Source organism: Trichosurus vulpecula, chromosome 9 (genome assembly GCF_011100635.1).
Source record: "Trichosurus vulpecula isolate mTriVul1 chromosome 9, mTriVul1.pri, whole genome shotgun sequence".
NCBI lineage: Eukaryota > Metazoa > Chordata > Mammalia > Diprotodontia > Phalangeridae > Trichosurus > Trichosurus vulpecula.
In genome coordinates this window covers 75,906,521-75,925,029 of record NC_050581.1, presented here as the reverse complement: position 1 = coordinate 75,925,029, position 18,509 = coordinate 75,906,521, and the positions used below count along the sequence as shown (strand labels likewise).

Genomic DNA, 18,509 nt, shown 5'->3' with positions numbered 1-18,509 from the left:
GATATACTCAACAAAATACAGAAATTTGGAGAAGGCATGGGTTAGATAGATACGATGAATTCTGTCTTGGATATGTTCAGTTAGAGATATTTATAGGACATCTACATAAGGATAACCACCAAGAAATTGGTGATATGAGGACTGGAGGCTGGAGACACACAGAGAGACATAGACAGACACACACAGACACACACACGTTTCTCCCCTACAGAATGTAAGCTCTCTGTATCTGTAGCCTCCATGCCTAGCACCATTCCTAGAACAAAGCAAGTGCTTAATAAAGCTTCATGTCAAAAGCCATTCTCTCTCATTTGGTCTCAATTTTCAGATCTAGGCTCCAAGTTCTATGAGGCTTGTTTATCTCAGACAGATCCTTGATCTTCCCTGGTAGGGTTCTCTGAATGTCTGAGAAGTTATTACATTGAGTTCCTTGCATTTCTTATTGGTTAATGTCCTACCAAGTCTATAAAAGGGCCCTACACTGCATACAATTCAATGACTACTTTTCTCTGCACATTAGAATGAAATATTTCTTTTGCTTATTAGCTTTCTATTTCTAAGCAATTATTAGGTTCTACCTGAAAATTACACACAGCAGCCCTCTGCCAACAGCTCAGCTATCTGGCACTGAGGTTTCTAGGATGTTTTCTAAAAAGCTTACATTCCTAACTCAAAGCACTGCAAACAAAATTTGGAAATTTTTTTTAAACAAAGCTAAAGTGGTTTCATGACAAAATCTAAGTCGGGGCTGGAGAACCTGTGGCCTTGAGACCTGGTCTAGGTTCTACTATAGGATAATCGAGAAAGTTGAAGACTTAAACTAGAAAAGAACTTAAACTTTAATAAAAGAGCTTCCCAGTGTTTCCCTAAAACTAAAGACAAACACCCTTAGCACAAAAGTGTATGTTCTTTAAAAAAAAAAATAATTGCATTGTCTAAGGGTTCCTCTCTCCTTAGTGTAGTGCAAGAGGAAGAAGGAAGAGAAAGGGAAAGGAAGGGAGAAATGAAATTAGAAAGGGAGAAGGGACAATGATAGAGCAACTGTGGGAGCAAACTGATGAAGTAGAAAGGGAGTAATGGGATTGAGAGTACAAAGGGCCTTGGTAAAGGAAAAGGGCCAGTTCATCATAAACTAACGTAAATGAGGAGAAAGTAAGAGGTTATGTCAAAAGGCTTTAAGAGGTAGTGTAGGACAGAAGAGAGAGCTCTTAATCAATAGCCTGTTTTCTTGTTGTCACTGCTGTTGTATGAAGCAAAGCTTTCTGGTGAAAGCTTAAGGGGAGTTGTGCAAGACATGAAGAAAGAAACAAAATTTGGAACAGCCTCTGTAAGGAATGCAATAAAGAGTCAATTAAGGTAGAAATACTTCTATAAAAGCAAAAACAACAACAAAGTTTATGTAAATAAATAAAGACCTAAAAAATTTAGGAACAGATGAAATGTTTCTGGCTGTGCTGGGCAAACATAAAACTGACAATATTCCCTAAAGCTAATCTACAAAATTAGCACTACACCAATTAAAATATCAAGTCTATGACTTATAAAGCTATAAAAAATTAACATGGAACAACAAAAGGTCAAGAATTTCAATAGAAAAAAAATGAAAAATGTAGAAATGAAAAGGCCCATAATCACCAAATATCAGATAATATAAAGCAATAATCAAAACTACTTAGTAGTAAAAAATATAAAATGAAAAAGTAGCCTAAAATGTAAAAGATCACATCTTTAAAAAAAAACACAAGAAAAAATCTTTGACAACTATCATTAATGAAAAATACAAGGGAGAGATATGTCATAAAAGAAAAAATAATTGATTATATAAGCTTTTACACAAAAGAAATCAATGCAACCAAGGAACAAAAATCAGCAAAGTTATACATGAAGGAGAATATTTTGCATGTAAGATCTTTGAAAGAAGTCAAATATTCAAAAGCTATAGAGAATAAGCTGAAATATATGTCAGTTCCCAGTTAATAAGTTGGTCAATGAAAAGAGTTAGCAACCATATTTTTAAAAGCTTCAAATGCCTAATAATGCAAAAATAATTGTTTTCAAAAATCAAGATTTTTATCTTATCCCTATTAAATTAGCAAAGATAATAAAAAAGATGAAAAGTCAGTATTTAAGGGGCTATTGAAATACAAGCATACTGTTAGTAGAGCTCTAAGTTGGTTCAACTGTTCCAGAAAACAACTTGGAATTATTTTTTAAAAGTTACTAAGCCCTTTATACTTGTGGCAGTGATCCTACTACTGATATTATACCTTGAGGACAAAAATGACAGAAAGATTCCATATGTGCCAATATATTCACAGGTATATTGTACGTTTTTAGCAAGAAGCAGCAAAGCAATTATTTGCCTGCTGATAGCAGCATCAAATTGTGCTAATGAAATATAATAATGCTACTTTGCAATAAGGAATGCTAACTATGAAGAATTCTGAGAAACATGGGAAAGCCTGACTAAAAGATGTAAAACAAAAATAGCAGAACAAAAGTGACAAATGACTATAATAACATAAACTAGGAGAGCACTAAAAGATAAGAGAATTTAAGTTAAACATAACAGCCCACGTTGGTTCTAGATGACTGATGTCAAAACAGTCTTCCTTTTTTTTTTCTGATAAACTGTAAGAGTGGAAAGTCACATGTCCTGATGGTCACAATAGCTATAATACAGGTTTTGTTTTAACTTTTCAATGGGAATGTACAACAGGTCAGTATTTATTGGGAAGAGACTGCTGTGTTCAAAAAGAAAAATTTAACATTTAAATAAAATGTACTATATTGCCAAATGTTGTATACTTACATAATGTGAGCAAATATTAGCTTTCAAAAGTACAAAAGCACACTTAGAGCCTAAAGCAATGTAAGCTGATTCGTCAGGGAAAAAAAATCCATCTATATTATTGCATACAGAATAAAATCCCTATGGTATCCCTTTGTCTGCAGTTGCCAGGTATCAGTAAATAATTCTAATTGATTATAAATTAATAAACCTTCTTTCTTCCCTTTCATTCTAAAACTTATCTCTGTTTATGTGGTATCCCCTAGTAGAATGTGAGCCACTTAAGCACAAGAACTGCTTTGTTTTTGTTTCATTATCTCAAGTGACTAGTGACCCAAGAACATAGCAGACACTTAATAAATACTGAACTCATCTCTACTTCTATGCAGCATTACATAAGGATTATTCTACTTTAGGGATTGTGATGAAAACAAAGCACAGCAAAGAATATGTGAGTGTAAGCAAATGCCTGGTTTCCCAAATATCAAAACCTTACTGTCTGCCTATAAAAAGGTCCTTGGCTTGATAATTTGAATTCCATTCCATCTCTAAATCCTATGAACCTGAGATCAGAAATGAGAGTTCTGGTCCTATTTTTAAAACTCTCTAATTCACCTGTACTCTCTCTTGTTTTCAACTTGCTCACTAATTGCTTGAGGCAAAACATTTCAATAGACTCTAAGAACTCATTAGGGAGAACCCCTAAACCCAGTAATCAAAAAGAATGAAAAGTATCATTTGTACTAAGATCTACATATTTCCGTGTAATTAAAGAGAATTCCAGATCCCTTCTGAATCTCTAATCTTAAACTATTTTAAATGTTCTAAAACGTCCTGGAAAGACATTTCTCGTTTGTGCTACCTAGGCTCAGAAATCTGATATAGTTCAGTGAACAATTATTTACTGTACACGTCTCATAAGCAAAGCATTATTATAAACACTGCGAAGCCTACAAGAACATAGAAATACCTCCTGTCTAAAGGACTTTAAACTCTGGCTGAGCAGACTAGACAAAAATGAATCTGGAAAACAAATCTCAGGCAGCATATGCTACAGAAAATAGAGGAACTGAGAGAATGGCATGGGTAACTACAAGCATTTGGTAAGATTATTAAAAGAAGAATGCTTATTAAAAATGAGTTCATAGCTAAAGATGAGGAAAAAACAAAATTTGACTTTTGGCACTCAATAAAGGGGAGACTATCAAGAGAAAAAGCAGAAAGACAAAGTCAGATGTAAATGCGGAAGTCGGGAAGGTAATGGCCTGAAAAGAACGAAGAGAGCATTGTGGAGACTAGGAAATGATAAGTTTGATAAGTCCAGGGATCAGCTCTTGAAGACTGCAATGCTGATGAATTTGGAAAGAGCGCAACTCAGCGGAAGAAGCATCAGATTTAGTGTAAAGGAGCTCGCGCCTCTGCCACTTACACTTTGAGCCTCAATTTTCTCATTGGTAAAATGGGGAGAGAGTTTGGTGTTTCTGGACTAGATGGCCTCCAAGGTATTTTTTAACTCAATTTTTGATCATATGATCCGATTCAACAAACAATAAGTATTCCATTGAAGGGTCCTGCACAAAGAAAGGATGTGATAAAAGGATTACTGTGGACAAGTCAGCATTCTGTGGAAGGGACTAGGGAGGAGACAAAGGAACCCAAAGTTAACCTACCTCTGTGGCAGAGGATGTGGCCTTGAGCTAATTATTTCGTCCCTTATAACTCTCAAAATAGCTTCAAACAGTTACTTGCAGTACTCTAATAAATCAATGTGTGTTTACAGTTGGTTGGAGGGGGGGTTCCATGAAGTATCTGACTGTACTTTAAATGACTTCTCTTTGTCCCACCTACTACTTTTATGGATTGTTAAAAGCATCAATAGAAATAAGTCCTGATGGGAAAAGCTGAGAAGAAAACGTCACTACACAGTCCAACAAGAACAATGCCTAGTGAGGTCCATCTCCCAAACAACTGGAACAGATCAAAGAAAAGAGGGAAAGGACCAATATGACCTAAAATATTTATAACAGCCCTTATGTTGTAGCAAAGAACTGGAAACAAAGTGAATGCCCATCAATTGGGGAATGGCTAAAAAAATTATGTTATATGAATGTAATGGATGTTTCTATGCCTTTAAGAAAGGACCACTGGGAAAGGGTCAAAGAAAGCCTGAAGGATTTGAATGAACCCACCTCTTGACAAAAAGATGCTTTGCTCCAGATCTTGAGTAAAACATACATTTTTGGACATAGCCAACAGAAGAATTTGATTTTGCTTGACCATGCATATTTTTTTTTACAAGAACTTTGTTTTTGTATTTGCTTCTCTTTCCAATTTGGAGAAGAGCTGTAGGGAGAGGCTGTCAGATTTTGAAAGGTCACAGAGCCATTTTTTTTAAATGAGGGGAAGACTACTGAAAGAAGGTTGAAAGTGTCCCGACAGGATAAGATAAGCAGGATAGCTTAAAAAACCACAGGTTGATCTTACTATATACTTAAAAAAAGAAAAGAAAGCTGTAGATAAGCAGTTTCATTCCATTTAGTGCTTTTTAAAGTTCAGCATAAACATAAAAATGAATAAAAAAAATAAAGTGAGGCATAATGAAAGGAGCAGAACCAGGAAAACAACTTATACAATTATTACAACACTATAAAGGAAAACAACTGTGAAATACTTAAGAATTATGTTACATGCAATGACCAATCATAATTCCATAATTTATAAGGAAGTATGCCTCCAACCTTTTCTTAGTATACTAAAGGTACAGAATAAAAACTCAATTTTCAGATATGACCAATGTGTGAACTAACTTTATATCAGTATAAATGTATGCATGTATGTTATAAGAGTTATTGGGGGATAGGGGGAGGAGGGAATTACCAGGAGCTGTGGGTAGTGAAAGTGATACCAATAAAAAGTAAGAAAAGATAAATCAACAGATCACTAAATATAAGCAGAAGACCCCAGGAGGAAGCTTAGAAGGGGACACACACAAAGCAGGGCACTGTTGGAACTTCTTAAACTTGAAATGTACTTTTGAAAAGGCAAGGTGTACATAGTGGAGATTCATTATTTCACATGCAGTTCTTTTTCCTGTTCTTTCATGAAGCAATGTTCATTCTTGTTAATGTTTGTCAGATTTATAAAAACAAAAAGGTAATTTTTTTTTTCAAAGGTGGCTGAGTTTTTGAGCCATGGCAACTGGGAAAACAGTGGTGCCATAAATAAAAATTTAAAATTCCAGAATGGACAAATGGACTTTAAAGATGTCAAAGATTTCATGTAAAAAGTAAAAGCTTCTGTTATGGCAATGTTATTTTCCCTACAAAGGTCAAGAAATATAGCTTGCATCATTCCTTTTTTTTAGGTTCAATAACCACAAGGTAAAAACCAATATATACAAGTCCCATTTCAAATTAAATATAACACTAATAGAGAAAAATGGGTCCTTTAAAGTTATATGAGTTAGTCATAATACTGCAAGGAAAACTCTTCTTAGCTGACAAGTGGTCTAAAGCACATAAATTCAAATCAACTTCTTCCTACTTGCAAAGCATTGTGCTAGGGTAAGGCCCTAGGCAAAGGTTCCCAAAGTGGGCCATTCCCGGGGGGGGGGGGGAGGGAGGGGGGGGGGGGAACATGATCCCAGGGGGGCTGCAGTAGGCTGGCAATTGGGGGAATGCTGAATAAATTAAGAGGGTGGTTAGAAGCACAAGGAGAGAGAAGAAAATTTTGAAAAATCTTTCCAACATGTTTCATAACAGAGTTAAAGTTGTAGTGATTACATTATTTTCCAAATAAACACACAAAATGCAAGTTATAATTGATCAATGGTCAAGTCCACCAACAGGTCTTACCCAGCAAGTATTGGGAGTTGATGATGTCACGTATTGTTGGGAAATTCAGCATGCATTGGCAGGAATATGTGCATGTAATGACTTGTTCATAATATGATACTATACAGTTACATGGTGTAATACTGCATCATCAAAAATTCAATACAGGGAAAACAACAAATTTACAATAAATTATTAAACTTAAGATGCATCATTTAAAAAAAATTTATATATATTTTTGCAATGATGCATATTTCAAAAACACTGTTAAAGATTAAAAGTAAGTAGATTTCCAGGAGGGCACTGAGTAATTTTTTTTTGAAAAGGGGGTGGCAGGCCAAATAAGTTTGGGAACCTCTGCTCTAGAGGTATAAGTTTAGCCTCTTTTACCGGTTCATCAATCATTTATGTTACACTAAACTTTTTCACATAAAAACAATACAAAAGGCAATCTGGATCAACAAAATTCCACTTTTATAAAATGGAACATGACTAAGGTAATTTCAAATAAAGTCTTCTGGAAAAATAAAAATGGACAATTTACCTAAAAATTTTATTACTGATAAAAATCTACTACATTTGAATAATGATGGGAAAACAAAACATACACTTCTACTATTGAATTAAAATGTAAATAAATGTGGGGAAAGCAATCACATGAAAAACTTCTAAATACCTTTCAAAACTTCTTTACTAGGCAGATACTTCCATTCCATTTAACCCACCTTTTGTGCCAAAAGTGCTACATAAAAAAGGGATTTTACTGTACTGTGCTTAAGTATTTGTGCGGAAGAGAATTTATACTAAGACAAGAGCAGATTTTCTTTTTTCCTGAATAGTTCCCAGTAGTTTCCCATTCCAGGTGTTAGCTTTAGGCTATCTAGTACAGATATCACGTGGTGTTTTCTAGTACCAAACACTGAAGACTATACTGTCTGTTCCTCGGTTTAAGGCAAAAAGTTCAAATGTACAGTACTATTGTAAGAAGGGGGTTATGATCAAGCAAAGACATCAGCGAAACACTTCCCTCTGAATTATTTTAAAAGAGTGAACTGAGAGGAACTGTAGGATTAGAATACTTCACTATAAATCTGCCAGGCAATTACGGATTTATAACGACTTTATAACATAACACCAATGAACTTAGTCAAATCAAAGTAGGTTTTAGGAACCTGTTGTTCTGACATAGTCGTATCTTAACCAACAAGTAGCAGAAACGTTAGGAAATAATTACCTATTAGATTTACTGGTAACCAGTTAGCTAATTTACTGATGATATTCAAGGAGCTTTAAAGTTTGTTAAATTATGTTTTCTGAGGGAATACTTACCCACCTGTTTATGCACATACAGCCATTATGTCTTTTAGCCAATTAATTAGGATTAATTTAAGGTAGAATTTATGATGTCAAACAAATAACGTAATAGCTTATTAGGTACAGCTGCAATTGTATCTATTACTAGGAACAATTGAAAGAGATAATTATTATCTGTAGCTAATCACTGTAACTGTACTTATTCAGATGACAGTGAATTGTTTTTTTGTAGGAAGGAAAGGAAAGGGAAGAGGAAAGGAAAAGGAGAAGGGAAAAGGGAGAGGGAAAGAGGAAGGGAGTAAAGGGAAGGAAGAAGAAAAGGAAGAATAAATGCCAGTACTTTATAAAGAAAGGAAGCTCAATCAGCATCCACAATGTGCTATGATAATATCAGAATATTAAATCCAATGACTAATCATACAATTGTGAAACTGGCCTGTAAAGTTCTTTTGCCTCTTTAACATCAGCTAATAGTTTTTAAATCCAAGAGGAAAACTGGAGATGAATACAAACTTTTTATGAAATCAAGAAATGTGCCGGCAAAGGGAGAGAATATGTGTGTATGCTGCTGTAAGAGATTATAGAATGGATCAACATTGAAATAGTAGGACTGTGTACAGTAAGAACAATGTAAGGAGCCTTCGATCAAGCCCTATAGCAGGGGTGGGGAACCTGCAGTCTCGAGGTCACATGTGGCCCTCAAATTCTTAATAAAAGGATTTGTTCTGTAAAACTTAAGACTCAGTCAAATGGCTGCACCCAAGGCCTTGAGGCCACAGGTTCCCCGCTGCTGCCCGATAATATGCTCAGATACTCTTAGGTAATATCAATTGCCTTTCATACTTTCATTATAGTCAATTTTTTTTATAGTCAAATTTTTAAGGAGGGTGGCATAGGAGAAACCAATAAGTGTGATTTTCTCCAACAAATAATCTAAGATCTATTATGAAATCAATATTTAATTGTTTTCACTGGGAAAAGAGAATTAAAAAGTACATAAAGATATATAGTGTTAAATCAACCTGTAAAATTTCTCCAAAAGAATCAGGATACTTATCCAATCAGCAGAGCACATTAATAATGGAAAATAAGATACTGACTTACCCAACTTGAATAAGTTCATTCAGTTTTGTGGCATTCTTATCATCCATACCTTCAAATGAAAAAGAAAATACTCAAATAAGAATATGATGCAATTAAGGCACAAAGTTCAAGTTGTGGCCATTATTGCTCTAAGCATCAAATCCAAATTCCAATCCAACCCCATCCTTTTAATCTCATTTCCTACTTATTCTTCTATCAACATTATTTTATGACCAAACTAGTTTATCCACATCCTCAGATTGTGACAAGACTAAAAGCTTTTCTTCTAAAAGCTGTTCTTTTGTTTACACAATTCCATTTACCTGAAATATTCACCCTTCTTTCTAGCTACCTCTTTTTAAAGATCTACCTCAAAATCCCACATTCCCTATGAAGATTTCCTTGCCCTCCACACTATGAAATTTCTCCCCTCCTCATATCTCCTACTGCACTAGTAGGCACCACTCATACGACAATTAATTATGTTCAACTTGTAAATCTTTGTGTCCCAGGGCCAGAACAATACCTTGCACCTGTACATAGTAAATACTCCATAAAACTTTCTGTTTGTTTAATAATATAATTTGCCATAATATATAACTCATTTGAATGAAACATATTGTGCTCTAAAGCAGAATAGGAAGAAAGGAGCTATTCCAATATAACATTTTGACAATAAAGGGAACAAAACTAATTAAAAAAAACAAGAGACTGCGTGCTGGCTAGGTCTTTGGTCTGCATGTGTGTAAGCATATTAACTTAATTAGGCTTACAAGGCCTTAAGCTCAACTATGAAATGAGTGGAGAGAGATGGCAGCATCTTGTCCATGCTTACAGAAGTTGGTGTGGAAGCGACAACACAGTCTGTGACATAAATCATGAGCTCAGAAAACCAAATCAAATCACTATTTCCTCGGATCTACACTATATATCTGTTGCCAAGTGAACAAAACAATACAGAGAAATGCAATTCTTCTAATTTTGGATATTGTATAAAGGAAAATAAAAACTGCGTACCTATTTTGTTCATGGATTATTTATTGCATACTTAAACAATTGTTAATAACTAAATCTAGATTATCTATAATGAACAGTGAAGGAATTTCATTAGTACTATGGTACTAGAAAGTCAATCCTGAGAAACTTATTAAATCATCTGGGTTCCAAGGACAGGAAATGAGATGACTGCCAAGTGATACAATTCTTTCCATTCTTTTTATTTTTTTTTTATTTTTTAATTTAATTTATTTATTTAACATATTTAGTTTTCAGCATTGGTTTTCACAAGAGTTTGAATTACAAATTTTCTCCCCATTTCTACCCTCCCCCCCCCACTCCAAGATGGTGTATATTCTGGTTGCCCTGTTCCCCAGTCAGCCCTCCCTTCTATCACCCCATTCCCCTCCCATCCCCTTTTCCCTTCCTTTTTTGTAGGGCAAGCTAAATTTCTACTCCCCGTTGCCTGTGTATCTTATTTTCTAGTTGCATGCAAAAACTTTTTTTTTCTTTTTGAATGTCTGTTTTTAAAAACTTTGAGTTCCAAATTCTCCCCCCTCTTCCCTTCCCACCCACCCTCCCCAAGAAGTCAAGCAATTCAACATACGCCACATGTGTATCATTATGTATAACCCTTCCACAATACTCATGTTGTGAAAGACTAACTATATTTTGCTCCTTCCCAACCCGTCCCCCTTTATTGATTTTTCTCCCTTGACCCTGTCCCCTTTTGAAAGTGTTTGTTTTTCATTACCTCCACCCCCATCTGCCCTCCTCTCTATCATCCCCCCCTTTTTTTTATCTTCCTCCCTCTTCTTTCCTGTGGGGTAAGATACCCAATTGGGTACGTATGGTATTTCCTCCTCAGGCCAAATCTGATGAGAGCAAGATTCACTCATTCCCCCCTCACCTGCCATCTCCCCTCCTCCCACAGAACTGCTTCCTCTTGCCAACTTTATGTGAGATAATCCACCCCATTCTATCTCTCCCTACCTCCCTCTCTCAATATGTTCCTCTCTCATCCCTTAATTTGATTTTATTTCTTTTAGATATCTTCCCTTCATCTTCAACTCACCCTGTGTCCCCTCTCTCTCTCTCTCTCTCTCTGTATGTGTATATATATATATATATACATATGTATATATATATATACACACATATATATACACATAGATATATACATACACATTCACTTATATATATATATACACATAAATATATATACATATATGCATATTCCCTTCAGCTACCCTAATACTGAGGTCTCATGAATCATACACACCATCTTTCCATGTAGGAATGTAAACAAAACAGTTCAACTTTAGTAAGTCCCTTGCAATTTCTTTTTCTTGTTCTTTTTCTTGATTACCTTTTCATGCTTCTCTTGATTCTTGTGTTTGAAAGTCAAATTTTCTATTCAGTTCTGAGAAAGCTTGAAAGTCCTCTATTTTATTGAAATTCCATATTTTGCCTTGGAGCATGATACTCAGTTTTGCTGGGTAGGTGATTCTTGGTTTTAATCCTAGCTCCATTGACCTCCAGAATATCGTATTCCAAGCCCTTCGATCTCTTAATGTAAAAGCTGCCAGGTCTTGGGTTATTCTGATTGGGTTTCCACAATACTCAAATTGTTTCTTTCTGGCTGCTTGCAGTATTTTCTCCTTGATCTGGGAGCTCTGGAATTTGGTGACAATATTCCTGGGAGTTTTCTTTTTGGGATCTATTTGAGGAGGCGATCGGTGGATTCTTTCAATTTCTATTTTGCCCTGTGGCTCTCGAATATCAGGGCAGTTGTCCTTGATAATTTCTTGAAAGATGATATCTAGGCTCTTTTTTTGATCATGGCTTTCAGGTAGTCCAATAATTTTTAAATTATCTCTCCTGGATCTATTTTCCAGGTCAGTGGTTTTTCCAATGAGATATTTCACATTGTCTTCCATTTTTTCATTCCTTTGGTTCTGTTTTATAATATCTTGATTTCTCATCAAGTCACTAGCTTCCACTTGCTCCAATCTAATTTTTAAAGTAGTATTTTCTTCAGTGGTCTTTTGGACCTCCTTTTCCATTTGGCTAATTCTGCCTTTCAAGGCATTCTTCTCCTCACTGGCTTTTTGGAGCTCTTTTGCCATTTGAGTTAGTCTATTTTATAAGGTGTTATTTTCTTCAGTGTATTTTTCAGTATTTTTTTGGGTCTCCTTTAGCAAGTCATTGACTTGTTTTTCATGGTTCCAAGATGGCAGCTGGAAAGCAGGGACTAGCGTGACCTCCCTGCCACGTCCCTCCAAAAACCTATAAAAAAATGGCTCTGAACCAATTCTAGAACAGCAGAACCCACAAAACAGCAGAGGGAAGCAGGGCTCCAGCCCAGGACAGCCTGGATGGTCTCTGGGTGAGGTCTATCCCACACGGAGCTGGGAGCTGGGAGCCGAGCAGAGCTCAGCGTGAGCAGCGTGGACCAACCAGACCAGGAGCCAGACGGAATGTGCCGTACCACCCTAAATCAGTGAGCTGCGGCAGTTACTCGACTTCTCAACCCACAAACACCAAAGACAGTGGAGAAGGTTAGTGGGAAAAGCTGCGGGAGTGGAAGGAGTTTGTGGTTCGGCTACCAGCCCCAGGGGGCAGCAGAGGTGGGGCAGCTACAGCTGCTGTTGCTTCCGGCCCCAGGCCCACCTGGTGGGAGGAATTAAGTGGCGGATCAGAGCAGGAGTACACAGCCTGCTGAAGATTTAAGCCCAGTCCGGGTTGGGGGTTCTTGGGGAAGGAGCAGTGCTGGTGTGGCAGAGCTGGCACATCCCCCCCAAACGTGGAACATAGAACTCTTTAGTCTACAAGCAGTCGTACCCCGCTGAAAAACTCAAGGGTCAAGTTAGTTGGTTGGGAATATGGCTAGGCAGCGAAAATGCACCCAGATTCAGTCTCAGACTTTGGATTCTTTCTTTGGTGACAAAGAAGACCAAAACATAGACAGAAGAAGTTAACAAAGTCAAAGAGCCTACAACAGAAACCTCCAAGAAAAACATGAACTGGTCCCAGGCCATGGAAGAGCTCAAAAAGGATTTGGAAAAGCAAGTTAGAGAAGTAGAGGAAAAATTGGGAAGAGAAATGAGAAGGATGCGAGAAAACCATGAAAAACAATTCCTTCAATTCTACAAAATCCCAGAATATTCTGCTTTTAAAAAGTCCATTTGGATAAAAGCTAGAGGGAAAACAATAATCCAGCTAATATTTACACAGTGCTTTTTTACAAAACTGTATACTTAATCTCATTTGATTTTCACAAAAGTCTAATGAGGTCAGTGTTACAAATATTACCCTACTGATTAGCTGCCAAGTCTTGCTGCTTCTACCTCCACAACATCTCTTATCTGTGTCCCCATCTCTCCATGACCCTCACTCACACCTTCATCACAGTTTGCCTGGACTTTACTCCTATCCCAGCCTCCATCTATCCTCCATAGAGCTACAAAAATGGCTTTTCTCATGTCTATGTCACTTTCTTGTTCAAAAACAGCCAATGTCTTTCTGTCATCTCTAAGACAGCAGAAACTTTTAAGATAGGAAATGTGGTCCTCCACAATCTAACTCCAACCTACCTTTTCCAAGCTTACTTCAATATTATTCCCTTTCAAGAACTCTATCAACATTTCAGCCAAAGTAAATAATGACCTGTTTGCTGAATTCAACATTTCGCTTTCCTGTATTTATGCTATGACAGCTCAGGTATGAAAGTAGCCAGGTGTCTCACTCGCAGAAATCAATTGGTCATCTTGGTCTCAACTTTTTCCAAAGCTCAGCTCAAGTGTCATACCCTCGGTGAAGACTTCCAAAAACCCTTATGGTTAGCAGTCTCCCCCTCCTGACATTACTTTCTCTACTTGTCATCTGTGCACTCTCTTCCCCACCCTGTACAATGTAAGTGAAGACTTTCTGAACTGAATGGATTATCTCCATTTTATAGAATCTGAGTCACTGAGAAGTTGTGATCTGCCCATTGTCACAAAACTAGTAAGTAAATGATGTAATCACTTGTCTGTAAATAAAGTGGTAAACAGACTTTTAAATAACAAGTACAGGAAATTAGGCTTCTTAACAATATAGTAAAGAGATATATTTTAAAGGAAGGAATGGGAAGTTGGTCCAAAATTATTAAGTACTCCCTAAGCAATGATCATGCTAACCACTAGAGATGCAAAGAAAGGAAAAAAACCTAAAATGCTAGCACAGTCCCCAGGTTAATTACAATCTCTCATATGCCTTTATTACTAAAATGAACACTAACCTGAGGACTTCTTGAGTGAAAGGAAGACCTATAGCTTTCAAAAAAAAAATACACTTAAGCAATTTCATTTTGGAAAATATACCTCTCAACTTCTAAGAGTAAAGATGGAAGAAACTGATGGGACAATTCTTTCATAAAAACACCACCTGTACAGAAAATGCTACCCACATCCAAAGAAAGAAGTGATGGAGTCTGAATGCAGACCAAAGTATACTATTTTTACTCTCTGAGCTTTTGTTTTTCCTTTTGTTCTGTTTCTTCTTTCACAACATGACTAATATGGAAACTTGTATAACATGACTACACATATATAACTTATATCAGATTGCTTGCTGCCTTGGAGAGGGGTCAGGGAAAGAGAGGGAGAAAAAATTTGGAATAAAAAAACTCATAAAAAATGAATGTTGAAAACTATCATTACATGTGATTGGGGAAAAAAATAAGATACTATTTACATTAAAAAACCACCTGTAAACTATACAGAACCATAAACTCAACATATACAATGATTACAAAATGTAAATAGGAAAAAAACATAAAACAGTAATAAAATTGAGTGCTATGAAATTATAATGACTAAGCTTAGCCCTGAGGAAGAGATACGAAAAAACACCTTGACCTTGATTATTTGTGGAAGTTGCGTACTATGGGTGTGGAACACTGCATATAATTGTCAGACTTTTTTGATATATTGTTTAGTTTTCCTACACTGTTTTTCCCCTATTAAAAAATTCTTAGGCTATATCAGGAAATGTAGCTGATATTTTAAAAAAATCTATCAAAAATTTTTAAAAAATAAACATCACACACACACACACACACACACACACACACACAAACAATAACTTAAATACGAGTGCTATGGAAACAGCACCAGTCCACACAGCCAGAGAATACCAAACTTGTTTCTCCCTCTGAGAAAAGGTAGCACAATGCCTGAAACATGATAAGCACTTAATAAACATTTGTGGATTGATCAGAAATTCTCCAGTAGATATGCTTAATTGATAAAAGTGAATTGTCTACAGCACACTCAGGTTGTCTAAAGCACACTCCTTGAACATATCAACTAATTAAACACTTACTAAACTCCACCTATGAGCCACCTAGCGTGATAAGCATTGTAGAAGACATAAAAATGAAAAGAGTATGGGTCCTTCACTGCCTAATGGAGAAGATATGACACACAAGTTTAAACAATTTATAAATAATATTTGAAAAAAGGAAACATAAGAGATAACAGAAAGTACTGCATGATTAATTAAGAATAAGTAGCACAGACAAAGAATATTCTGAGTCATTAGGAATGGTCTAGAATAGAGGTCTAGAATAGGACCCAAAAATCACAAGTGAAGCCAAACCAGATTAAAACGTGATAGGGAAATGCTTAACATAATAAATGAAAATATAATACATATCATGTTAATTTGTGGTTTTCTAAGTCAATCAGAAGCCCAAGGGGATCATTTCTATTTGAGTATGACACCAGTGGCCTAGAGTGACAATGGTGCTTTCATAGAACATAGAATTAAGTCAGGCTCCAAAGGATAAGGAGTATTTTAACTACATGGGGAAGAAAAGTGAGTGTGTGAGCAAAAGCACAGAGAAATGTTCAAGTGACAACAAACTTTCCAATCCGGATAGAGCGAATGGTTTTTCAATGGGAGTAAGAAGATAAAGCTGGAAAAGTAGGCTGCAAACAGACTATGTAGAGTCTCAAATGCCAGGCTAAGCCATTTAGACTTTGTCCTTTGGAATTCAGAAAAGGGTTTTAGATAAGGAAGAGACATAACAGAGGCAAAATTTTGGGAAGATTCATCTGGCAACTGCATGCATAATGGATCATAGAGCAGGGATCAACTGCAGGAGCTAATTTAGAGACTGACAAAAATGCAAGTATGAGCTTGGAATAATGGAATAAGCCAGTGTGGTAGTAGTGGGAATGGAAAAGGAAGAATTAAATGACAGTCAATTCAAAGGAAGAATCAATAAGACTTGGTTGCTGACTGGACATTAAGGATGAGGGAAGGGGAGGAATCAAAGCTAGTTTGGATTTTTCAAGACTGGAATAATAGTGGTCCTAAAAGGAGAAACAGGGAAGAAAGCAGAGTACAAGGGCTTTGGGGGGAAGAGCACAGTCAAAAAGCATTTGTTAAGTGTTTATGCTGGGAATACAAAAAACCAGAACCATCCTGGCCTTCAAGGAGCTCACATGTGATGGGTGGACAACATGTAAGCAAATATACAAGAAAAAGGCAGAATTTGTGGGACCAAAAAAAAAAAAGGCTCCTTTAGAAATCAGGGTTTGAGCTGAGTCCCTTTTCAAACAATTTTTTATTTGTTTTAATCACTGAAGATCTGCTTTCTCATTCTCCCACTCCAATCCCCTAATGTCAATTAAGAACACAAGGAAAATAAAACCTATTACAAACATGTATACTCAATCAAAGCAATCTTCCATATTGGCTACACCATACACACACACACACACACACACACACGTATGTACATATACACACATGTGCATATATGTATATATACCATATTTTGTTCATTCCCCAATTTATGGGCACCCCCTCAGATTATCATTCTTCGCTACCTCAAACACAGTTATAAATATTTTTGTACATTCTTAGAGTTTGCTCTACTTAGGATTAATTCATCTCTTAATCTACTCTCCCACTAGTTCTTCCCCTTCTCTCCTTTTCTTCATCTCCCTGCTGAGTGAAATGTAATTCTGTACTCAACTGTGTCTATGCCTATGCCTTTGTATTGTTCCTTCTTCTGATCAGTTCAGATGAGAGTGAGGTTCAAGTGTCAGCAGCACTGCTCCCTCCTTATTTGTATGGATATATACTTGTGTATCTTGATTATTTGAGATAATTTTCCCTAACCTTTCTTTCCCCTCTCTTTCCATTCTTTTCTAAAGATCATCAAGACATAACAGAAACACACTCCCAAGCCTTGTCTAACTGGATTCCCTCTATGGACCTTGATGATGAGAGGGGGAAGGAAAGGGTTCAATGGGGACACATATCATTTCCCCACTTTTGAATGCAAGCAGTTTATCTTTGTTTAGCCCTTTAGGATTGTTCATTCATATTTATCTTTTTATGTTTCTTTTCACTCCTGTGTTTGAACTTCAGAGTTCCTCTGTAGTTCTCTGGTCTCTTTACTGGGAATGCTTGGAAGTCCTCTATTTCATCAAAGATCCATTTCTCCCCTATAGCATTGTTCTCAGTTTTATTGGGTACATTACTCTTGGCTATAAACCCATATCCTTTGCCTTCTGGAATATCATACTCCAAGCCCTCAGTTCTTTTACAGTAGTGGCTACTAAATTATGTGTGATGCTAACTGTGGCTCCATGGTACTTGAATTCTTTTTTTCTGGCTTCTTTCAGAATGTTTTCTTTGACAAGGAAGCTCTGGATTGTGGCTATAATGTTCCTGGGAATTCTTATTTGGGGGTTTCTTGAAGATTCTATTTCCACTTTGCCTCTGGTTCTGAGATCTGGGTAGTTTTAAGATTTCTTGAAATATGATATCTAGGCTCTTGTTTTAGTGATGTTTTGGTGATGATATTCAGAGAGTCCAATGATTCTTAATTTTTTCCCCTGTGATCTAGTTTCCAGGTCAGTTGTTTTTACTGTGAGATAGTCTACATTTTCTTCCACTTTTTCAGCCTTTTGACTTGTTTTCATATTTATCATCTGTTACCTCATGAAGCCATGGCTTCCACATGGCCCATTCAAATTTTCAGAGAATTTGTTGCTTGGACAATATAGCTCTTGTGCCAAAGTGCTAATTCCCTTTCAAATGCTTTCTTCCATGGCTCTTAACTTGTTTTCCATTTTTCCTTAAAGAGCTTTCATTCCACTTATAAAAACATTTTAAAAGTTTTTTTTAATTGCCTATTTTTTTCCCAGTAATTCTAGCCAAGTTTGAGCCCAAGACATGTTTTTCTCTGAGGCACTAATGGCATGTTTTGAAGTCATTCTCCTGTTTTCATATCTTGAGCATCTCTGCTATCATAATAACTCATGGGGTTCCTTTTTGGTTTACCCATTCTTCTAGCCTCATCCTTAGCTTCAAACTTGATAGGGTGGGCTGTGACACATTTCTGGAAGGTATTTAGTGTTGTTATTCCAGAATCTCAGGGACAGGTTGGGGACCCGCAAGGTTTTAGTGCTCCCAAAGTAGTCTGAAGT

At 36.4% G+C, this 18,509-nt stretch overlaps 1 protein-coding gene across 2 annotated transcripts in view; it reads right to left on the bottom strand.

Annotated features, from left to right (window-relative positions):
* CRAMP1 (cramped chromatin regulator homolog 1) overlaps positions 1–18,509 on the bottom strand; it is a 119,881-nt gene that overhangs the window by 50,784 nt on the left and 50,588 nt on the right. For both annotated transcript variants that reach the window (XM_036738512.1, XM_036738511.1), the window contains exon 6: positions 9,043–9,091. In XM_036738512.1, coding sequence (XP_036594407.1) covers positions 9,043–9,091 — 49 coding nt within the window. The remainder of the gene's footprint in view (positions 1–9,042; positions 9,092–18,509) is intronic.